This window comes from Thamnophis elegans, chromosome 14 (genome assembly GCF_009769535.1).
Source record: "Thamnophis elegans isolate rThaEle1 chromosome 14, rThaEle1.pri, whole genome shotgun sequence".
Classification (NCBI taxonomy): Eukaryota; Metazoa; Chordata; class Lepidosauria; order Squamata; family Colubridae; genus Thamnophis; species Thamnophis elegans.
This window is the reverse complement of record NC_045554.1, coordinates 8,782,288-8,806,628: the sequence shown is the minus strand read 5'-3', so window position 1 is coordinate 8,806,628 and position 24,341 is coordinate 8,782,288. Positions and strand designations below refer to the sequence as shown.

Sequence of the window (24,341 nt, the reverse complement as noted above, 5' to 3'; positions counted from 1 at the left end):
GCAGGAAGTCGCCCTGCAGCTGCAGCGGCGTGGAGGCTGCCCGAGAGATGCCTCTGCTGGTGGAGGGGCGGCGGCTCGACCCGGCTCGGACCCTCCGGGACCTGCTGCGCGCCTTCCCGGAGCTGGAGGTGAGCGGGCGGGCGGGAGGGGGGGAGCGCGGGGCTCTCTGCGCCCAGGTGAGCCGCGCACCTGGCGGGGGGAGCTGCAAAGGGCTGGCTGGTTTGGGGGACCCTCATTCAGGGGGCTGGGCTGGAAACTGGGTGTGGGGAGATTGGCTTCTTTCTTGTGCAAAGCGGGGGAAGCCCCCCGGGGCCCGCGGGGCTGGGGATCCCCCTCGCACCTGGAAGGGGATCCCCAAGGTGGGTGAGTGGCAGGTATTTTCCAGGGGGAGTTACCTGCGGGAGGGGGGGGTTCCCTGCCTGCTTTCCTCCCTCCCTCCCTCAACCTGTGCTTTTTGCCCAACCTGCTAAAGCTACTTATCTATGGAGATTCTCCTCATCTCGGGGTCAGCCGTCACCAACTGGTGGTCTGCGAGAAATTTGGGGGGTCCGCAGAAAAATTATTTGCATTTTTTATATTGCACTAAATCAGCAATAGCAATAGCAATAGCAGTAGACTTATATACCGCTTCATAGGGCTTTCAGGCCTCTCTAAGCGGTTTACAGAGAGTCAGCATATTGCCCCCAACAATCTGGGTCCTCATTTTACCCACCTCGGAAGGATGGAAGGCTGAGTCAACCCTTAGCCGGTGAGATTTGAACCGCTGACCTGCTGATCTAGCAGTAGCCTGCAGTGCTGCATTTAACCACTGCGCCACCTTGGCTCTGAGGATCAGGGGTCCTCAAACTACGGCCCCTGGGACGGATACATGCAATGAACGCTTGTGTTGCTGCAGAGAGTCTCCCCCTTCGGGGTCTTTTTGTGTAGGTTGGAGGGGGCAGAAATTCTGGCTTGGGGTCTGCTTCAGCCTCCTGCTGGGGGGCTTTGGGCGAAGCCTGGAGGGAAGAGCCGCTGGTGGCGAAGAGCCAGAGGGCCTCGTTCCAGTGGGATTGCATCATGGCTTGGAACTGGCCATCATCAGCCCGCTGAACCTCTAGGTGCCAGTCCCTGGCCTTGCACTCCCGCAGGTCTTCCTTCTGTTTGGATAGCCTATGCTCATAGTCCTCAGTGAGGTGCTTCTGCTAAACCTCCTTCTCGGTCAGATCCAATTTGAACTGAGCTCTTTTGCCAACTTTTTCTCCTGGGGGCTGCTTAGCTCCAGCAACTGCTTCCTGTTGGGGCCCTAGTGAGCCCCAAGCGGGCGGGCGAGGAGTGGCTGGGAGGGGAGGGGCGAGTAGAGGCCGTCGAGGCGCCCTTCAACATGAGTGACATCGAGTTGGCCACACCCACCCAGTCACATGACCACCTAGCCATGCCCACCCAGCTGGTCATTAGGCAGATCATATTAGTGGTTCGCGGGATTTAAAATTATGAATTTAGTGGTCTCTGAGGTCCAAAAATTTGGGGACCTCTGATCCAGGATATGGTTGTCCCAAAGGTGCTTTTTTTTTTCAAGAAGCAACTGGACTTCCTTTGCTTGAAGACATTTCGCTTCTCAACCAAGAAGCTTCTTCAGCTCTGAAGAAGCTTCTTGGATGCTGAAGAAGCTTCTTGGATGAGAAGCGAAACATCTTCAAAGTAAAACCAGAAAGTCCGGGGGAGGGAAAAGCACCTTTGGGATGGCTAAGGTAGTGTTTCTTGACCTGGGCAACCTTGAAGAGATGTGGACTTCAAGTCCCAGAATCCTTCAGCCAAGACTATTCTAAGCCATAATGGAACTTACATAGGGTGGATGAGTATTTTGCGTGGCCCCAGCCCTTATGGCTGTAAACCCTGGTTTGTGGCTGAACATAATGCCTAGGGAATGCAGTGGCTCAGGGGCTAAGACGCTGAGCTTGTTGATCAGAAAGGTCAGCAGTTTGGCGGTTCGAATCCCGCGTAACGGAGTGAGCTCCCGTTACTTATCCCAGCTTCTGCCAACCTAGCAGTTCGAAAGCATGTAAAAATGCAAGTAGAAAAATAGGAACCACCTTTGGTGGGAAGGTAACAGCGTTCCGTGCACCTTCGGTGTTGAGTCATGCTGGCCACATGACCACGGAGACGTCTTTGGACAGCGCTGGCTCTTCGGCTTTGAAATGGAGATGAGCACTGCCCTCTAGAGTCAGGAATGACTAGCACATATGTGCGAGGGGAAACTTTACCTATCATGCCCAGATGCAAGTGATTAGACATGGTTTATGAACATCCCATGACTGAAACAAGGTAGGATTTTCGCTATGGATTTTTCCTCTACGATATAATACACTTGGGGAGAGGTGTAGTGGTTAAGGCAGCAGGCTAGAAACCAATGTTGACTTAGCTTGAGGAACTGAGGCCAACTTTTGGCCATCGTTCCTCAAGCTAAGAGGAACTGGGCAGCATTTCAGGGCATCTTCACAAAGTGCCCTAGCCACCCCCTTTAGTCCAAACTCATTCCCTACCCTCATAATGGACTCTTGCGTTATATGATTGTGGGAATAAACTGGTACAGTTCAAGCAATTCCCAGTTTACGCGAAGCTTTGCTTGGGTTCCAGATCTTGGAAGGGGTGTTAGCTATGTTTCTAAGCCCAGATCAGAGACGTTTTGATAGCTGTTTTGCTGAAGTTGTGTTGTGTGTGTGACCCACAAAGACCTGTGCCAAAAACTCTTGTTCACCCATCAGGAGCAAGCCAAGCAGTTCCGCAGCCAACCAGCTCAAGCGGTGGGACCGAAAGGACTTCTCTATGTCCAGCAAAGAGAATTTGCGGCCACCACGTCCAAAGATGGTAGGTAGACCTCGAGTGAGTGAGTATCAACTCTCAATTCAAGAGAAGGCAGTCAAAATCTTACCTGATGTTCTCCCGCTTTCTTGATAGGTTCTGTTTCCATTCTTGGTTCAGACGATGCCACAACATGCCATTTTGTGGTTCTGAGACATACAGGTACCGAAATACCTGGAAAAATCCTGGTTTGGTTCCCATCTATATATATCAAAATGGCTGTGTGTGTGTGTGTGTATGTATGTATGTATGTTCCAGCATAACTCTGGAATGCCTCGATCAATTTCAACCAAACTTGGTACACAGATGACTTACTCTCTGGGAAAAAATACTGTGGGGGTAAGACATCCCTAATGTCAGATCTGGAAGCCATCTTTTGCTTCTTTCTTTTACGTCTTTCGTGTTTCTTGGAACCCTGACACCTAACACCCCTCAGGGTGTGTGTTCTGTTAAGATGCAGCCTCTTGTGCCTTAAAATGGCTTCTACTGTACTGCTGTCAAATGGCTTCTACTGTACTGCTGTCAAATGGCTTCCACAGTGCAGCGGAGTTTCCATGGTAACGGCTTCACAGTATTCCACAAGGGGACTCCCTCTAGTAAGGGGGGAAATCCAACATTAGAAATTATGTTTGGTCTGGACATTTTCCCACTATAAATAAATACCCGAGCAATGCTATCAGCTAGTTCTCTATAATTAGACATTTATGAAGTTTAAGGTTGCGGTTTAGAAGTGGAATAAGAGCTTGATGGAAGTGCTTGAGATAGACTGAGGTTTTATCTTCTTAGCTCCAGTGTTTAGAAGAAGCACCACAGATCTTGTTACAACTGGCCATAACCTCAGTGTCTTCCAGTTGAGTGATCTTCAACTCCTCAAAAATCCTTTGACTGATATGTGTTTTTATAAGTCTATTCTAAATAGAGAAATGTTCTTTACAGGTACCCCATAAATCCATAAGATGCACATTCTCGTTTCATTATTGTTAGGAATATAATTCTAACGGTTGGGTTGGCAATATATAAATCATGTAACAATGCTATACCTGTTTCTTTAAATCATACTGTAAAATGTGATTGGTTGCTGTTTTCCTCAATCGGCCACCAGAGGGAGCCAGAATGACACTCTGTTTGTTAGATACTGGGCTGATCTGATCTGAGTGCCGTGAGCTATTGTACGTTTTGCAACTGCTAGCAAACTTTGAGTTCTGAACTGATGATATGATACTGGACTATGTTATTTGGATTATCCCTTAACTGAAAGACGTTGATGACTGACTGAATTATCCGTGTATGACTTGGACTGTTTGATGGACTCTGATAACCTCTATTTCCATGAAAGTAAAAGCCTATTTAAACTGCAGTGTCTCTGTATGCTAATTTGTGTGTTCTCCAATACAACTCTCACAACGCTTCGCTGAACGTACTCGTTCTCCCAATGGGGAGCTTACCTAACAATTATTATTATTATTTTAGGGAGCGGAGCCATTTGTCTAACTCACTGTGACGGATCAGATACTGAAACAGAAGTTCTGCTGATCGTAAATGCAGTAAAAGTGCTTTCTCTAAGCACAGACTGTGGAAGGTCAGTTTTTTTAAAAAATAAAATAAAAAAAATAGTTCTTTAAAACAATCTGGTGAAAAGTTGGGGCTTCATACTTCCTTTCTGCTTTCCATCTCTGCAACTGAATAGTTAAATTCAAGTAGTCCTTGACTTACAACAATTCGTTTAGCAACCAGTTGAAATTACAGCGGCAGTGAAAAAAATTATGAGACCATCACAACATCCCCATGGTGGCTGCATGATAAAAAATTTGGATGCTTTGCAACTGGCACGTGTGTTTATGATGATTGCAGCATCCTTATCTACGTTCCAAGTAATGCAGCCATAGAAAGTAGAACTCAAGGGGGGTAGATTCCTCAACGAACAAATTCATTGAATACATCATATTGCCACAGCTGGTGAAAACCGACTCTGAAAGTTCTCGCGGTTTTCACCTACCGTATTTTCGGAGTATAAGACGCACCTTTTTCCCTCAAAAAAGAGGCTGAAAATCTGGGTGCATCTTATACACTGAATACAGCATTTTTTGCCTCCTGAAACCCTACCCCTTCACCAAAATAGCTGTGCATAGCCTTTAGGAGGCTTTCAGAGAGCTCCTGGGGATTGGGGAAGGCAGAAATGAGCAAAGAAATGGGCAATTTTTTGCTCAATTCCCCCCCCCCTCAGAGCACTTTATAAGCCTCCTAAGGGCTATTCATGCCCCCCCCCTTTTTTTTCAAAAAACGGGCCATTTTCGGGAGTTTGCAGAGTGCAAAAACTTTTTTTTTTACATTTGCTTCTTCAAAACCTTGGTGCGTCTTATACTCCAGTGTGTCTTATACTCCAAAAAATATGGTAATTAAAAGAGAAAGTTTTTCCCTTCCCCCAAGTCATCAGTCACATGGTCCAATCGAGGTGCTGGCCAGTTGCTTGGTTACTTCGCTCCTCCTCTCCCAGCCACCTGTTGGAATGACCTTGGTTCCCATAGGAAAACCTTTTGTTTTGACTGCAAAACCCCAGCTAACTATTTCCCTCCTGCTCCCATCTAGTGGAAACCTGAAGACACAAAGATGACCCCAGCCAGTTCTCTTCAGGGTTGACAATCCAGGGCTCATGTGAACATAACCTGAGATCTTCCCAGTTAGCTTCCAAAGTCAGTGGGGGAAGCTGGATTTACTCAACGACTGGGTGATTCACTTAACAATTGCAGTGATTTGCTTAACCAAGGCAGGTGTGTGACTCACTTAACAACTGCCTATCTTAGCAATAAGAAATTATGTCTTATTTATAAGTCAAGGACTTATGTCCCTGATATACATCCTGTATTGTAGTTACTTACCCAGAAACAAAATTGAATCGTCGTGACAAATAGGGTAATCCTAATAATAATAATAACAAAAGGTGCATTTTCACACCCAGCCTAATTAATTCAAATTCAGTCTAAGAGAGATTGAAAATTGAACGAATGTTTCTGGATTCTGTGCCTGCTAGGTTGGAGTTGCACCTGGTTGGAGGGTTTTGTGACGATAGGCGCTTGTCTCAGCATCTTACCAGTCAGCTGTTAAGTAAGTTTTGCGTTTTTGGTTTTGCTGGGGGTCTTCGGAAAAAAAATCTGAGGTTTTCATTGAAGTAGAATAAAGTTGGCCAGTTGTGTGAGCTGGTGGGAATTTTGTGGACTCCAGAGCACCCATAAAACTGTTCTGACCTAGGCTTCCCCAGTAGCACGAAGCCGAGCCCTCGTCCCGATAAACCCCTTTTATTTAATTTACAGTGAATTCCTCTCCAGAAAATACTTTCCTCTCCCACAGTCTTTCAAGATAGTTCACAATTACCAACCTTTATGAGGTTTGGAGAGTAGCCAGGCTGAGATTTTTCAGATGCCGCGATACTTGGCAAGAATGCAGGAATGAACTAATTGTCTCCTGCAAACTCCACTCCCCTTTCGCTCCTCTGTTTTTATTCATTTATTATTTATTTATTGTTTATTTATTGTTTATTTATTGTTTATTTATTATTTATTTATTATTTATTTATTATTTATTATTTATTTATTTATTTATTATTTATGTATTATTTATTTATTTATTTATTATTTATGTATTATTTATGTATTATTTATTTATTATTTATGTATTATTTATGTATTATTTATTTATTATTTATTTATTATTTATTTATTTATTTATTATTATTTATTTATTATTTATTTATTATTTATTTATTATTTATTTATTATTTATTATTTATTTATTATTTATTTATTTATTTATTTATTTATTATTTATTTATTATTTATTTATTATTTATTATTTATTTATTGTTTATTATTTATTATTTATTTATTGTTTATTATTTATTATTTATTATTTATTATTTTGCAAAAATTTATAGGCCGCCCAATCCCGAAGGACTCCGGGCGCCTTACAAAGCAAAGAGAAAAAAGAAATAATAAAAAATAAAGGAAAGACAAATTTAAAAACATCACTCATGCACTCGATCGGCTCAGGGCTGGACCTCAACAATGGGATCAACAGCCCCAGGCCTGCCAGAATAGCCAGGTTTTAACAGCTTTTCTGAAGGCCATGAGAGTGGGCAAGATCTGGATCTCTGGGGGTAGCTCATTCCAAAGGGTCGGAGCAGCCACAGAGAAGGCCCTCCTCCGGGCAGCCGCCAGCCGACATTGTCTGGCTGACGGCATCTGAAAGAGGCCCACCCTGTGTGATCTCACCGGCTGCTGGGAGGTATGTGGCAGTAGGCGGTCTCACGGTCTTATTCCCTAAGAGGGGGGGGGGCATTCCCTGTCCTTACTCCCTAGTCGACCCTTTTTCCTTAGCTGTTCCCTTCGTCTGGCAGCTCTGCCTATGCGCACATTGGGAACAGGCTCCAGCTGTTCCTCTGCCTCACTGATGTCTGACTCCAAAGGCAGCTGATAACTGTCAGACGGCCTTGGCCCCCTCTCTGCCTCCGACGCAGAGCCCTCATCCGAGCCTTCCTCAGACTCCAGGATTGGCCCATGTTCCTCCCCAACCTCCTCACTGTCCGAATCTGCTGCCAGCTCTGCTGGCCACTGGCGGGCCACAACAGGAACAAATTTCTGCTTTAGAGAGAGGGCTTACATGATGTAGATTGTAGTGAAAGGAAGCCAGTTACATTTACGGAGTACAGATCTGTTGGGGATTGTTAGTGCCTCAGTCCGTCCCTGGAGGAAACGGCTTCTCCAGGGCGGCACCTGGGCACAACAATATCACGTGGGGTCACCCACGAAGCTAATCCTAGAAAGAACTTGAGGGCACGATCTCTCTGGGTGAATGACAACTTTATTATGTAGCAAAGCTGAATATATAAACTTTCATACGCAAATTAGGTTTTCAAACATTGCAAATGTCATTGGTTACAAATTATGCATCTGGACCAATAATAGAATTGATAACTGCGCGCTTCCTAAGTTTCACGTGTACGCCCTAGTTTAGCTGTTTTCAAGCAAGTACAAAACAAGCAAATTCTATAGGTATCAAGAACAATTTGTGGTCGGCTACATCCGTCCTGTGCGGCTAGATGTGCTGTCTAAACCATTTCCTATAGAAGGAGGCTTGTGAACAAATATTGCTGAAAGAATAATTATTACAGTGCTTACTCTTATCAGACTATGGTGATTCTTAGAAATAAATGCCACTAAATTAAATGGATGACCAAGTAAATGTTATTAGTAACTCTTAAATATTTGGGCCACTTACTAATCTTTTCCAAAGAAAGACATTCTCAGAGAAATAGGATAGCAACATCTCCTCCTTTTCTTTTTATTATCTTTTTGTCAAAGAGACTCTTCCTCTTCATCTACCAGGGCTAATCACAGCATTCTACACATAAACCAATAAAAAATCACATCATGGCAAAGGGGGAATAGACAGTTACAGCACAGCATAGGGGAGAGAAGGGCATGTGTGGGAGTTGCTGGCTCATATAATTCATGTTACATGAGGCTGCATAATGAGTCCTGGCCGTTTAGGCCGGAAGGATGCTTCTGGTGCGATGTTTTTGCATCCCTGTGTATGTGTGTTTCAGACAGCAGAAACTGCCCTGCACACACACACCCGGAATGAATTCCAACACTGTTTTTGTTAAAAGGCAGCGTCTCCCTCTTCATTGCTGGGCATGCGGAAGGGAGCTTTCCCCATGAAGGGGTTGACTGTTCATGTAACTCCATGTGGTTGACAATGTGAATATTCTTCTGTGGAGCCAAGCTAGAGAGTATTCTTACACATAGTGAATAAAGAGGGTGCACATTGAATACAGCAACACAACAGTATCAGCAAAGCAACAAGGGTTATAACGGTCTTGGAAACATTTCCCAACCAGTTAAAATTTGGTAACCAAGAGGTCATCCAATCCTACCAGGAGTCCAAGGCTTTGTATGTTTGTCCAACTGTTTGAACGGTATCATGTAATTTTTCCACACTGGTTTCAATTTATCCGGACTGGTTCAAATAATGACAACAGGTAGCATTCAACCAAACACATAGTAGGGGGATCTGCGGCGAAAGACAGGGCAGCCGGTCGGGGGAGTGGAGGGTGCTCTGCTCTGTGTTCCAGGTCAGAGACAGAGACAGCCTCAAGCTGTGGTTCCTGTTGGTTGGTCATGGTCAGGCTGCTTCTGTGTTTGTGTAGGTGGTTGTATAGGTGGTTTTGGCAAATATGGTCTTACGTGCGGTCCTGGGATCCAAAGAACTTTGTCTTTTAATTGGATTGCAGCGTAGTTCCTTTCCCAGGTCAGCAGGTCAGCAGGTCCTCACCACGTCAAGTCAGGCAAGCAGCGATAGTAGACAGGTGGACGGGAGGTGTCTGCAGTAGGTGGAGCTGCAAAATGACGAGTCGCTGCCGAGGATGGTGGACTGCCGGTGTGTTGCACTGCTGGGAGGCCAGGGGGCATTTTCCCTATTGCCAATATATCTGTCCAGGGCATGTTTTAATGTCTGGTTGGCACGCTCAGCCAACGCCTGACCCTGGCTGTTATAAGGAATGCCAAATTTCTCTTTTGGGCGTCCCAGCGATGCAAAGGTCCGAATCGAATGATTAATAACATGTTTGGTGGCTTCACCCCTTTGGGGGGATGCCATAATGTAGCCTGAACATGTATAACATGCATTTGCCAAATTTGGCAACACTCTGTCCCTCAGGGATTAACTCCCATAGGGAGAGGGTTTGCCTGCTGGCTACAGGTGGGGCATAGTTGAATAATTGCTGATGCCTCATTTGCAGTAATGCCAAATGGTTTTATGAGCGCTTTTTTATTCTGGTGAAAGTAAGAGTGGCTATCCCAAGGTGTGATAGCAGAACAAACATTGACATGGGGTGGGGGGGCTGATGCCGCAGCGTCAGCAACATCATTGCCCTCCTGGAGAGGCCCAGGGAAGGGCTGACTTCAGATATGGGAGACATGGAAAAAATAACAGCGAGAGGAGACAAGACCTTGTAAAGTGAGAAACAGAGACAAAAGTTGTGAATCAACAGAAGAAGAGAGATAAGACTCACAGAAAGAAGTCTGGGGTAAGAGAAGGATCGGCTCGGGCAGAAGCCAAGCCACGGGCCACAGTACTGCCAGCCATAGTAGGGAGAGAGAGAGAGGAAGCAAAATAAACGCCGGCAGGATCAGAAGAAGGAGGGGGAGGTGATGTGAGCGAAATGTCAGAAACAGAAGGAGAGGGAGGGGGGGAAACAGAGGGAGAGGAGACAGACGGGACAAAATTTGAAGGGCGATCTAAATAAGGAGGTGGGGGAGTAAGATCAGGGGGTTCTATGGGAAAATCAGGAGAAGGGTCAGAATGATGGAGTCTAACAGCAGCAAGTGTGACTTTCCAAGTCAGGAGCATCGGAGTAGGAGCACGAGGTTCCTGATGGAGATATGTGCCTATTTTCACCCATGGTCCAGGTTTAAGGGAGCCATGGTGAGGATAGGAGGGGCAGTTTTGCCAAATGTGCATTAACAGTTGGCGTAATTCAGATTTGGTAGGAAAGACAAATTTCTTTGTTAATTGACTTTTAGAAGCTCTGAGAATCTGGCCAAGTTCTGAGTTCCCTGCTCCTTGGACAGATCCGCCCCCATACTTACGAAAGATCAGTCGTTTCCACGAACGACGACGAGCGCGCGGGTAAGCGATGGGGTCTCAGGCACGCAGCGGCAAGGCTGCGTCGGTCCGGCGGAAAAAATCACGTCGGGGGTCACCACTTGTTAGTGCCTCAGTCCGTCCCTGGAGGAAACGGCTTCTCCAGGGCGGCACCTGGGCACAACAATATCACGTGGGGTCACCCACGAAGCTAATCCTAGAAAGAACTTGAGGGCACGATCTCTCTGGGTGAATGACAACTTTATTATGTAGCAAAGCTGAATATATAAACTTTCATACGCAAATTAGGTTTTCAAACATTGCAAATGTCATTGGTTACAAATTATGCATCTGGACCAATAATAGAATTGATAACTGCGCGCTTCCTAAGTTTCACGTGTACGCCCTAGTTTAGCTGTTTTCAAGCAAGTACAAAACAAGCAAATTCTATAGGTATCAAGAACAATTTGTGGTCGGCTACATCCGTCCTGTGCGGCTAGATGTGCTGTCTAAACCATTTCCTATAGAAGGAGGCTTGTGAACAAATATTGCTGAAAGAATAATTATTACAGTGCTTACTCTTATCAGACTATGGTGATTCTTAGAAATAAATGCCACTAAATTAAATGGATGACCAAGTAAATGTTATTAGTAACTCTTAAATATTTGGGCCACTTACTAATCTTTTCCAAAGAAAGACATTCTCAGAGAAATAGGATAGCAACAGGGGATGAGTTATGTTGATGCCTACGGAATATATGATACCATCGGTAGGAAGAGTCAAATGCTGGGACTGTTAGTTTTGGGTCACAAATCCCTCAGGATAATTTTCTTGGAACTGATGGGTTGACTGTATCTTTGATGAAGCTAGAAACTTCATCTCCTACGGTTTCACAAATGGACAATTTGGTAGTGAACGTAAGGGGGCAGTTGTTCCAGGTGAGAAGGTGTCTTGATAAGAGCCGAGGTGGCGCAGTGGTTAGGGTGCAGTACTGCAGGCCACTTCAGCTGACTGTTATCTGCAGTTCAGTGGTTCTAATCTCACTGGCTCAAGGTTGACTCAGCCTTCCATCCTTCCGAGGTGGGTGAAATGAGGACCCAGACTGTGGGGGCGATATGCTGACTCTGTAAACCGCTTAGAGAGGGCTGAAAGCCCTATGAAGCGGTATATAAGTCTAACTGCTATTGCTATTGCTATTGCTATAAAACCCAGTCTGGAAACAGAGCGGAGTATTAAAGTATTTGAATAATACAATTATTTTTCATCCTGTAGTTCAGTGGTCCCCAACCCCCGGTCCGCGGACCGGTGCCGGGCCGTGGAGTACCTGGCACCGGGCCACGCAGCGGCCGGGGGCCATGATCGCTGCAGCGGCCGGGGGCCATATTTGCAACTTTGTAGTCCTCATGAACGCGCCCTTTCTCTGCCCCCCCCCCGCCGCCCCAGATGTGCGGGGCTGGGGGGGCGAGGGGAGGCCCGATCTCCCCCCCGCCCTCTTGCTCTGCTCACCCCGGGAGGGAGGGGGTGGCGGCGGCGGCCTCGGCCCGAACTTGGGATGCTGCTGGCGGAGGCTGCCTGGGAGACGAAACTTTGTCCGCGGACTCACCCGGCCCGCCTGCCCCGTGGAATGACGAGGGGGGGGCAGGAGGGGGCGGCGGCGCTGCATTTTCCTCCCAAGGAGAAACTAAGGTTGCGGGGGGGAGGGGCGCAGCGCGGCCGTTTCGGGGGAACTTGGGGAGCTTCGCCGTTCCGAGAGGCGCTTCGCGCGCAGCCCCACCCAGGTGGGAGATGTTTTCCTCCGCCGAGGCGGGGAGGGGGGGCTTTACGTAAGACTCGCGGCGCAGCTCTGCCCCCCCTCCTGGAGTGTCACCTGCCTCCCGCCCCTCCCCCCCGCCGCTCCGCCGAAGCGCTTTTTGTGTCAGGCCGGCGGGGCTCTCGGGGACCCTTCGGCCGCAGCCCGCCTTCTCCCCCTCTTCCCTTCATGGAGCGCGGCGCGGAGGCCCACCCCCTCGGAAGCAGCCGGCCTCCGCCGCGCCAGCCGCCCGCCCGCCCGAAGTAGGACACAGGGCCATCTTTTTCCCCCGCCGAACTGCAGCGAGGAAAAAGGGCTGCCCGAGCGAGCGGATCGCGGGGTCGGTTCCCCCTCCCTTCCCCCGGCGGCCGAGGAGGAGGAGGCGGGGCGGCCTCGCGGGCTGTCGGCCTTGGCGTGAAGGAAGCCCCCCCTCCCTGCGGAACGCGCGCCCAGGATGGCCGCCTTCCCACCCGCCGGTCCGGAAGGCCGAGGGAGGCTCGTCTGACTGGTCCGCGGCGATAAAAAGGTTGGGGACCACTGCTGTAGTTAATCTGTATTTCTTTCCTCGACTTATGAGTTTTATAGTTTTTCCTTTTATCTCCATAGGAGCGTTTGACCGCTTGTTAGATAATGTTTATTTGATGACCTTCTGTGTCACAGGTAATTATATATGTCTTTGTCTTTATTGTATTGTCCGAATCAGTTTATAATGCAACCCATTTCCTTATATTTTTAATTACAGCCATCAATTTTACAATCCTGGTGTCAGCAGAAAATCTATAAAATGTTGCCCGAATTTTATAAAAACGTGACTTATTTTAACCTTGGTCAAATAAACCAACTTTTACTTATGAAAATCTTCTTAATAATGGATTCCTTCAGATAATATCGTAGGATTTGATCTCTCTTCAATTCTCCTTTGTCCCATTGCAAAGGAAAGTTTTTTTCTCAACATGAACTACACCACTAGCCAAAGGAAGGATTCAATTTGTGAGCTTATTTCCCCCCACTCCCTCCCTAAATTTCTGGCTATGCCCCCCCCCCCCCCCGGACACTTAAAAATACTTGCAATATGGAATGTTTAATGTGGCAGAAGGGAAAAATTAAAGAATGCACAGAGAGGAGTCATTGTATTTAATTGACAATATAATATATGTAAAATGTAAATAAAATCAGTGTAGGATTTCTCTCCCCCCTGGCTTAGCTTTATCTTGTGTTCTGTCCCCCCTTCTCCGCTCGTTAACAGACGACAGGCAGACAAACGTAAAAGGGAAGAACTTTATCAGTTCTCGGCTCAGACTGGCTGCGAGCCCAAAAATAAACATAAATCAAGTCTCTGACAAGAAGATAACAGAATATCAAACAAAACTCTTACAAAATCAGGGTTACAGAAAGCAAATCACTTCTCCAAGTGTCTCTCACAAACAAACCATGACCGATGAATGATGAATGAATGAATGAACGTTGACTCCTGCAACCAGGGCGTGACACCATCCGTCCTTTTATCCCCAGAAGACACCACTAACGAGCCCCAGCTGCATTGTTAATCTTGCATCCCGAAAAGACTCACAGGAGACTTCTGCTGAGTCACAACAATCTTGGTTCTGTCTTCTCTTTTTGTGGGGATATTCTCTGTCAAATCTAAAATATAACCTCCAGCCTGAAAAAAACATTCTGCAGTCGCTTAGCTGTGCCACTATGTATTTTCCAGTTTATTACTTTTTTGATGAAGTCAATTTTTATGCTTTCATTACAGAGCTGAATGATCGCCAAGAAAGTGGCAGGCATTTGCCGTATATTTATGGAATCGGTGAGTTTCTTTCATTTGAGGCCAGGTTTAAAAACTGGCTTACGTGAGGTAAGGAATTGCCACCTTAAAATTATTATGTTTTTAAAACTGGCCGATTAAGGTACCAATGATTGGAATTAAAAGATGCATGTTTAGTTTAACACTTAAAAGAGAGGCAATTTGAAAGATTTTTTCCTGTCAATCAACTTGCTCTGTCCTTTGACATTAATGTTTAATGATAATTTCAGAGTTCCTTCAGAAGGAACGTATTTTCTTATGTTGCTCCTTTCCTTTCAGGTGCAAACGTTAAAATGGGTGAGATTTTCCACGCCACATTTCCAGACCGAGGACCTGATGAAGACATGCGATCTGCCAGCGTATTAGCAGGAGCAAAGGTTAGCAAATAGATAGACAAAAGAATGAGAAAGGGAACCACACTTCAGGCCAAAAAAGTCCTCTGTCAAAGACTTAACAATCTAAAAGATAAAACATAGAAGAGAATAATATGTAGCTCGCAGTTGAATTATGAAGTCCTTGATATTCTCTAAGCTTGGTTGTTTTTTGTAGACATTCATTACCCAAATGGATATCATCAGTGTGAGAAAGTGTGGCATTTGTTATCTGTTTATATTAAGATGTTTGATAGAGATAGATAGATGATAGATGATAGATAGATAGATAGATGATAGATAGATAGCAATAGCAATAGCAGTTAGACTTATATACCGCTTCATAGGGCTTTCAGCCCTCTCTAAGCGCTTTACAGAGTCAGCATATTGCCCCCAACAATCCGGGTCCTCATTTTACCCACCTCGGAAGGATGGAAGGCTGAGTCAACCCTCAGCCGGTGAGATTAGAACCGCTGAACTGCAGATAACAGTCAACTGAAGTGGCCTGCAGTACTGCACCCTAACCACTGCGCCACCTCGGTTATATCTATCTAGATAGATAGATATAGATAATATAGATAATTGATAGATAGATGAGATAGATGATAGATAAATAATGATGGATGGATGGATCGAGGGAGAGATAGAGCTAGATGGTAGATAAATAGAGATTGATAGTTATTTTCGCTGCTATTGTTGGTGTCTGGTGTTTTCCTGGGAGAAAACCAATGGGAGAATCGGAGCAGGGAACATAAATCAATATAAATGATAAATAAATAAATAAACTGCAATAACCCAAGGGCTATCAATAGTTTAGTTTAGTTTAGTTTAGTTTATTAGGATTTATAGGCCGCCCTTTTCCCTGAGGGGACTCAGGGCGGCTTACAATCATAGGGAAGGGGGTGAAATGCAAAAACCAAACAATATGTGCATAAAATAAAATGATAAAAACACAACTTGCATTCAACACTCAACACTCGGGCGGGGTGAAATTGGAAACCTATCCCCAGGCCTGTTGGGATAGCCAGGTCTTAAGGGCTGTGCGGAAGGCCTGGACGGTGGTGAGGGTGCGTATCTCGACGGGGAGGTCGTTCCACAGGGTCGGAGCTGCAACAGAAAAGGCTCTCCTCCGTGTAGTCGCCAGTCGGCATTGACTGGCGGATGGAATTTGGAGGAGGCCCAGTCTGTGCGATCTAATCGGTCGAAGGGAGGTAATCGGCAGAAGGCGGTCTCTCAAGTACTCAGATCCACTACCATGGAGTGCTTTGAAGGTGGTCATCAACACCCTGAAGCGCACCCGGAGATCAACAGGTAGCCAGTGCAGCTCGCGGAGGATGGGTGTTATGTGGGCGAACCGCGGTGCGCCCACTATCACTCGCGCGGCCGCATTCTGAACTAACTGCAGTCGCCGGATGCACTTCATGGGCAGCCCCATGTAGAGCACATTGCAGTATTCCAGCCTAGAGATCACAAGGGCTCGAGTGACTGTTGCGAGAGCCTCCCGTTCCAGGTAGGGTCGCAACTGGCGGACCAGGCGAACCTGGGCAAAAGCCCCCCTGGTCACAGCCGACAAATGATGGTCAAAAGTCAGCTGTGGATCCAGGAGGACTCCTAAGTTACGAACCCTATCTGAGGGGTATAGAATTTGACCCCCCAGCCTGAGTGATGGTATATTAGCCAAATTGTTGGGAGGGAAACACAACAGCCACTCGGTCTTGTCTGGGTTGAGTACCAGTTTGTTAGCACTCATCCAGTTCTTAACGGCCTCAAGACCCCGGTTCATCACGTCCACCGCTTCATTGAGTTGGCACGGGGCGGACAGATACAATTGTGTATCGTCCGCATATTGATGGTATTTTATCCCGTGCCTCCGAATGATCTCGCCCAGCGGTTTCATGTATATGTTAAATAGTAGGGGGGATAAGACCGAACCCTGTGGCACCCCATATGTTAGGGGCCTCAGGGACGATCTCTGCCCCCCGACCAACACCGACTGCGACCTGTCCGAGAGGTAGGAGGAGAACCACTGCAGGACAGTGCCTCCCACCCCCACCTCCTGGAGTCGTCGCAGAAGGATACCATGGTCGATGGTATCGAAAGCCGCTGAGAGGTCAAGGAGAACCAGGATGGACGCATGGCCTCCATCTCTGGCCCTCCAGAGATCATCGGTCAATGCGACCAAAGCGGTTTCTGTGCTGTAACCAGGTCTGAAGCCGGACTGGAAGGGGTCAAGATAACTAGCTTCCTCCAAGGCCCGTTGAAGCTGGAAGGCCACCACCTTCTCAACAACCTTCCCAACAAAGGGGAGGTTGGAGACAGGACGATAGTTGTTTAAAATGGCTGGATCCAAGGATGGTTTCTTCAGGAGGGGTCTCACCACCGCCGTTTTAAGTGCGGCGGGGAAGTGCCCCTCCCGAAGAGAGGCGGTCACGACCGCCTGGATCCAGCCACGTGTCACCTCACTGCTGTTGGCAACCAGCCAGGAGGGACACGGGTCCAGAATACAGGTGGAGGCACTCACAGCTCGAATGGCCTTCGAATAGATACAAAATAATGCAATCCGTTCGATTCTTGATTGCAGGAAAAACGAATTCAGAATAGAATAGTAGATGTCTGGAACACCCTACCCGATCTTGTTGTTAGTTCCTCTCCCCCCCCCCACTTTTTACCTTATGCCGTCTACCGTGGACCTTACGCAGTTCTTAAGAGGTCCGTAAAGGGGGCGTGCATCAGCGCACCAGCGTGCCTTCCGTCCCTGTCCTACTCTCCCCATTGATATGTACTCTTTTTATGTGTTCATAGCTATGATTTGCTTATTTATATCCATTTATTTGTGCCATTTTTCATGTGTTTTCATACTTGTTTCCTTGTACTTGTTGACAAGTAAATAAAATAAATAAAATAAATAAAATAAATAAAATAAATAAAATAAATAAAATAGATAAATAATAAAATAAATAAATAAAATAAATAAAATAAATAAAATAAATAAAATAAATAAAATAAATAAAATAAATAAAATAAATAAAATAAATAAAATAAATAAAATAAATAAAATAAATAAAATAAATAAAATAAATAAAATAAATAAAATAAATAAAATAAATAAAATAATAAATAAAATAAATAAATAAATAAAATTAAATTAAAACAAACAAATAAAATAAATAAAATAAATAAAATAAATAAAATAAATAAAATAAATAAATAAATAAATAAAATAAATAAAATAAATAAAATAAATAAAATAAATAAAATAAATAAAATAATAAATAATAAAATAAATAAAATAAATAAAATAAATAAATAATAAAATAAATAAATAAAATAAATAAAATAAATAAATAATAAAATAAATAAAATAAATAAAATAATAAATAAAATAAATAAAATAAATAAAATTAAATTAAAACAAACAAATAAAATAAATAAAATAAATAAAATAAATAAAATAAATAAAATAAATAAAATAAATAAAATAAATAAAATAAATAAAATAAATAAAATAAATAAAATAAATAAAATAAATAAAATAAATAAAATAAATAAATAATAAAATAAATAAATAAAATAAATAAAATAAATAAAATAAATAAATCAATAATAAAATAATAAATAAAATAAATAAAATAAATAAAATTAAATTAAAACAAACAAATAAAATAAATAAAATAAATAGAAATATGTAAATATAAAGAAATCTAAATATAAATAATCTAAATATAAATATAAATATAAATCTAAAATAAATAATAATATAAATAATATAAATAATATAAATAATATAAATAATAATATAAATAATATAAATAATATAAATAATATAAATAATATAAATAATATAAATAATATAAATAATATAAATAATATAAATAATATAAATAATATAAATAATATACATACATATAAATCAATATAAATCAATATAAATCAATATAAATCAATCAATGAATGAGAATCAGAGAAAGGCATAAACAGGATTTGGTCTTGTAACGGGGCCAGGATTAACCCTTCTGGCTTCTGCTTCTGCTGAGTAACCGGGGTTTGTTCTGCGCTTGCTCCCCTTTCGCTTGCCTTCACCTGTTGACACTTGTCCCGCCTCTTGTTAGATGATCAGCATTTATGACTCCAAGAAGGAGCAACTCTGCATTGGGCCTTACTACTGGATGCCTTTCCCTCACGTGGATTTCTGGTTGGAGCAGAGCAACCAGACCATCTTACAGGTAACTCTGGAGTTGGCCAAGGGCATCGGGGATCCCAGTTGGAGAAAGCTAGGCTGAAAAATTGCTGAATTCATGCATTATGTTAGGCCCCAATATGATCTCTTTAGTTTTTGCTTAGCTTTCTGTGTGGCTCCAACCATCACGGCTTGTAAATCGTAGCTTACTACAGTGTGTACTCCCAGGAGGTTGTAAACCTAGCCAGCAAGCAATGGGGAAGCAAACTATGTAATGTCTGAATGCTGGTTGAGCATTCTGTTGTGACCTGTCAGCGGCTAGCAGAGCTGGCTGCAGATTCAGACAGTGAGGAGGTTGGGGAGGAACCTGGGCCAGTCCTGGAGTCTGCAGAAGGCTCTGATGAGGGCTCTGTGTCGGAGGCAGAGAGGGGGCCAAGGCCATATGCCAGTTATCAGCTGCCGTCAGAGTCAAGACATCACTGAGGCGGAGGAACAGCTGGAGCCTATTCCCAGAGCTGCCTGATGAATGAAACAGCTAAAAACAGGGGTCGACTTGGGAGTAAGGCCACAGGTGGACGATGAATGGCCCCTCCCAGAGGAAATAAAAGGAGCAAAAAGGGAGTGGAGCTTGCAGGAGACAATTAGTTCACTTAATTGGTTCGTGACTCTCTGAGACTCCTTGCCAAGTTTTGCAGATATCAGCCTGGCAGCTCTCCAAGCCAGATAAGGTCTTGTGACTGTAAATCCTCCCTTGAAAGTCTTTGCTGGATGTGAATGAGCAGAATTCACAGTACATTAATAAAAGGGGATTTGTCGGGACCAGGAGGTTGCTCCATGCTCTTGGGAAGCCTCGGTCAGAACGCATTCAATTGGGGTTTATTCAACCGTTGGTTTATGGGACTGGTGGCAGAAGGTTGAGTTCTGAGCATTCTAGCTAAACCACAAACTAAACAGGTTCCCGTGTCTTTGTGTTAGCTCAAGGATTTCTTTGTGTCCAAATGGGGGTTTGAAATTGGATTTCCTTCTTGTGGGTTTGATCATTGCATCTATTGACTTGTGTATAGGAGGAACATGTTTTGAAAAAGCTTATGAAAATGGTATCCTAAGAATCTCACAAGTCAACAGAAGAGAATATTTGTGGCTTGGGGTTGAATTGGGGGGGTCGTTGATGCCCTCTGAGTTTGATGGTTTTCTCGTAGATGTTTTATGGCCCCACTGGGTAACATCATCAGTGTTAGAAGGGAGAGGGACTTGTAGAGAGGAGGAGGAGGAAGAGGAGGAGAAAGAGAAAAAGGAAGAGATGAAAGAGAAGCACTTTCTGAATCTGGTTGTTTTCTTGCAGCCGTTTCACGACCCATTTAGGTAACATCATCAGTGCTAGAAGGGAGGGGGACTTGTAGAGAGGAGGAGGAGGAAGGGAGAGAAGGAAGAGAAAGAGGAGGAGAAAAAAGGAAGAGGTGAAAGAGGAGGAGAAGGACTGAGTGGTCCTTGGAGCTCTCTGAACTTAATTGCTTTCTTGCAGGCGTTTCATGGCCCAACTAGGTAACATCACCAGTGCTAGAAGGGAGGGGGACTTGTGGAGATGAGGAGGAGGGGAGGGAGGAGGAGGAAGAGAAAGATGGGGAGGAGAAAAAGGAAGAGGTGGAAGAGGAGGAGGAGAACTCTCTGAACTTGGTTGTTTTCTTGCAGACGTTTCACCACCCAGTTAGGTAACATCATCAGTGCTAGAAGGGAGTGAGGGCTTATTCTCTGTTTATATACTAGCGGTCTGCTTTGTCAGTCTTGGTGGGTAATGAAGCATTTGCAAGTGGGGGTGGGAGGAAAACCAAGCTCATAGAGCACCAAGGATTCTCCCCTGTCGGCTTCCTTAATTTTTTTTCCTTTTTGTACCTTCGCAGAATCTCTCCACATCACCCCTGGCTGAGCCCCACCATTTTGTGTCACACATCAGAGCTACTTTGCTTTATCTAAGAGAACATCCGTTCCCCGAGAAGACCCTCTTCCCGACTCAAAAACCTCGCCTCTACAAAAAAAACGCCGAGGGCTTGTGGGAAAGAGTCTCTGGCCAGATCTAATCCGAAAGGGAGAAACCAGGGGCACTCCGGAAGTCAAGAAGAAGGATGTCAAGAGACCTTCCTTATGCCATGCACCTTTACCTGGTGAGCACCCCCCCCCCTGCAAAGACGTCAGGGGAAACCAAGTGGGTTGCATTTATGGGATGGACCTCCCTCAAATATCCCGTCTTTTCCAAAACAGGCAGCCGATCCGGTGCAAAATTAGGTAAACGTTTCACATTTCATTGGAGTTGGGTCCAAAGTTCTCAAGAACCTAAAACGGGCCTCAGTGTGGTTTGCAAAGAAGGAGGTGAAACCTCCTCGGTTGGTTCTCCCATCCCTGCTCCGTCAAATTTTCTTGCTTCAGTCGGTTCTTCAAGGCCGGCGTCTTAATGCTAAGCCGCCATGCTGTTTGTTTCATCGGAGCTCTATGGCCTTGATAAAATATCATCTGGAGACGTGCAGAAGCTTCCTGGGCACGTTCTCATGTTGGAATGAAGCCTTCTGGTCCCTGAAATGGTCCTTTTTCTGACCCAGGCTTCCCAAAAGCACAAAGCCGACTCCTCGTCCCGATAAAACCCCTTTTATTTAGTTTCAAAGGAATTCCTCTTCAGCAAAATCCCGGCCAGCAGTCTTTCATGAGGTTTCACAACTACAGACCTTGATCAGCTTGGAGAGCTGCCGGGCCGATATCTTCCAAACTCCACGCTGTAGCAGCAATTACTTGGCAAGGAGCCAGGAACAGATCTTCACTCTAATGAATGGCACTAATTGTCTCCTGCAAACTCCACTCCCCTTTCGCTCCTCTTTTATATCCTCTGGGAGGGGCCATTCATTGTCTGGCCTTACTCCCAAGTCAACCCCTGTCCTTTAGCTTGTTCCCTTCGTCTGGCAACTCTGTGCACGCGCACACTGGGAACAGGCTCCAGATGTTCCTCTGCCTCAATGATGTCTTGACTCTGAAGGCAGCTGATAACTGTCAGACGGCCCCGGCCCCCTCTCTGCCTCCGACACAGAGCCCTCATCAGAGCCTTCCCCAGACTCCAGGATTGGCCCAGGTTTCCTCCCCAATCTCCTCACTGTCCGAATCTGCTACCAGCTCCACTGGCGGGCCACAACAGGTCCATTTCAAAGTCAGACCGCTTGTTCCGGTGAGGTTGGATTGACCAGTCCCAACATGAGGACGCTAGGGTTAAGAACATGACCTTGATACCAGATGTTTCAGGAAGGACCTTCCGATCTAGACAAGTTTGCTCTTCTCTGGAACTATCTCAGTAGCCATGTGGAAGCTTTCAAATGAAGCTTGAGACAGAACCTCTCCCAGCTAATAATAGAAGTTGATGTTGAGGCCTCCCGAGCAGTAGCTAAAGAATGCCCGCCATGACATTCTTCTTGGACTGAGGACCAAATGCAGGCAGGCAAATATGTTGGGTGGGGCTTGCCTACATACCTATCTTCTGATGGGGACTTCTAGTGCAGCTCAACATGGGCTGATTCTCCTTAGTTCCTTTTTTTAGAGTTTTCTACACTAGATCTCCATACCTAGTCCTGCAAGAAAACCATGTGGCTTCAGATACTTCACAGAAGACGCAAAGATTCAGATTGTTGGTTTTGGCTTTCGCTGTGCCGTTATTTTTTTTTTACTCCGCTGTCTTCAGCTTCCTCTTCTGTCAAAGAGAAACTGGTAAGAGTCTGGCCTGGATCTCGCCATCGCTGTGTCTTTCAGCCACCCAAAAGGAGGAGGAGGGGATTTTCACTGAACCAGATCCATCAAACTATTGAATGTAGCCAAAAAATAATATTACGATTAAAAGCAGTCACAACTTAAATCATCTTCTTTTTGCTACGTCATTTCTAGGCAAGGATCTGACAAGTTGATCAAATGTGTTGTTTCTGTTAACCGAACCCAAAGGTTTTTTTCAAACACCTCTGCATGTAAGGAAACTTTAAAACTTTTTTGCTACGATTTAATCTGGTTTTTCTTTTTAGGTATTTATGTGTGTCCGAAGTAGGTACGTTTTAACAGAATAACAGAGCTGGAAGGGACATTGGAGGTCATCTAGTCCAACCCCCGGCTTAGGCAGGAATCCCTATACCACTTCAGACAAATGGCTATCCAGCATCTTCTTAAAGACTTCCAGTGTTGGGGCATTCACAACTTCTGGAGGCAAGTTGTTCCACTGATTAATTGTTCTAACTGTCAGGGAATTTCTCCTCAGGTCTAAGTTAGTTCTCTCCTTGATTAGTTTCCATCAGTTGCTTCTTGTCCTGCCTTCAGGTGCTTTGGAGAATAGCTTTACTTCTTTGTGGCAACTCCCGGGGAGTGGGGGGGAGAACAGAGTCAAAGTTTAGCCATAAACTACGTGTGACACAGTTGACCTCACTGGAATAGATGCCGACATGCTACTCCTAATAACTAACTGGTTTTCTCTTGAAACTTGGCTCGAGACTCATGAGTTAATTAGGGCGTCTATTGGAACCTTGACACAAGCATCTATAGCCAGAAGGCAAGTACGGTTTTAAAAACAAAGACAAAATGAACCATAAACAGAGAGCAAACCTTGCTCCCTTCCAGCACTGATAATGTTATCTAGTTGGGCCATGAAACGTCTGCAAGAAAACCACCAAGGTCAGAGAACGCCACCATCTCGAAATCGTCTGAATTCCGAGAACTCAGTTTCATTTGCAGGGCTGTCTTTAAACTTGTTCAATTTTAAGATACTTAAAACCCAACGTAATTTATATGAGGCTCAAATCTAACCACTGCCAGAAATAATAGCCTTCTGGATTAAATAATTAAAAGTCTTCTCATGTTTATATTCCCTACTTCTGGTTCTTTTAAACCATCACAAACTCAAGATACGACAAGTTGAAGAACCTTTATTGAAGCATTTAGGAAGTATCTAAATTAGGACTGTATTCCAGCAAAACTGCCAGCTTGATATAAAACATTAAAATTTATATTAACAATTATAACTTTAACCTTTCCCCCCCCACTCATGAACCCAAGTTAATATAAATCATTGCACTAAATAAACAGTCAAAAGGAAGACAGGAATTAAATTTGCACTTTAGAAAAATCAACCCTTAATAGTTGGGAGTTAAGTGTACATTTAACCAGCAACAACCCTCAAATCAAGAAAGAACAAGTTGTTGTTTTAACCTTTAACAAACATTTTGATCATTGAAGCCCGTTGCTGCGTTCAATCGGTTTCTAGCTGAACTTCGAGAAACTTGCTACTCCAGAGTAAACTAGATCTGATGATCATTATCTCTCAACCTCCATAAATAATATTAAGCAAAACTTGAACTCTTAATGCCCACTTGAGTGCAAAGGATAACAGACCCTCAAGTAAATTATTAGAAGAGAGGAGAAAATGCTAGCATTTGCTGTAAGATCTAATTTGGTGAGGATCTCCATAACGGATGTAAATCGTGTCTGGATGCTTGGATTTTAAAGCAGAAAAAAATCTCCCATTTCCAAATTAGTAATTTCTACAATTATGACCACAGGGGACAGTTTTAGACTTTTTCTTTTTTCTTGTAAAGGGAGTGGCATTCTTTTCTGCTTAGGATGCCTTAAAGTCTCAACATTATAACCACCACCACAAAAAAATAAAATGATTTTGAGAATACCATTCCTTAATTTTATTACCTGTGTTAGAA

General features: G+C 44.4%; 1 protein-coding gene across 2 annotated transcripts; it reads left to right on the top strand.

The window, feature by feature from the left end:
* On the top strand, positions 1–21,395 carry NTAN1 (N-terminal asparagine amidase). Of its 2 annotated transcripts, XR_004256442.1 has the most exons (11): positions 1–128; positions 2,742–2,844; positions 2,935–3,000; positions 4,309–4,417; positions 5,867–5,940; positions 12,873–12,926; positions 14,023–14,076; positions 14,353–14,450; positions 18,554–18,667; positions 20,520–20,780; positions 20,878–21,395. XR_004256442.1 is itself a non-coding variant. In XM_032230144.1 (10 exons), exons 1-10 carry the CDS (start codon positions 48–50, stop codon positions 20,694–20,696), a joined length of 930 nt encoding a protein of 309 aa, XP_032086035.1. In that variant the 5' UTR covers positions 1–47; the 3' UTR covers positions 20,697–21,395. The 2 variants fall into 2 exon arrangements, 1 of the variants encoding a protein (XP_032086035.1); XM_032230144.1 differs by having other exon boundaries at positions 20,520–21,395.
* The last annotated feature ends 2,946 nt before the right edge of the window (positions 21,396–24,341 follow it).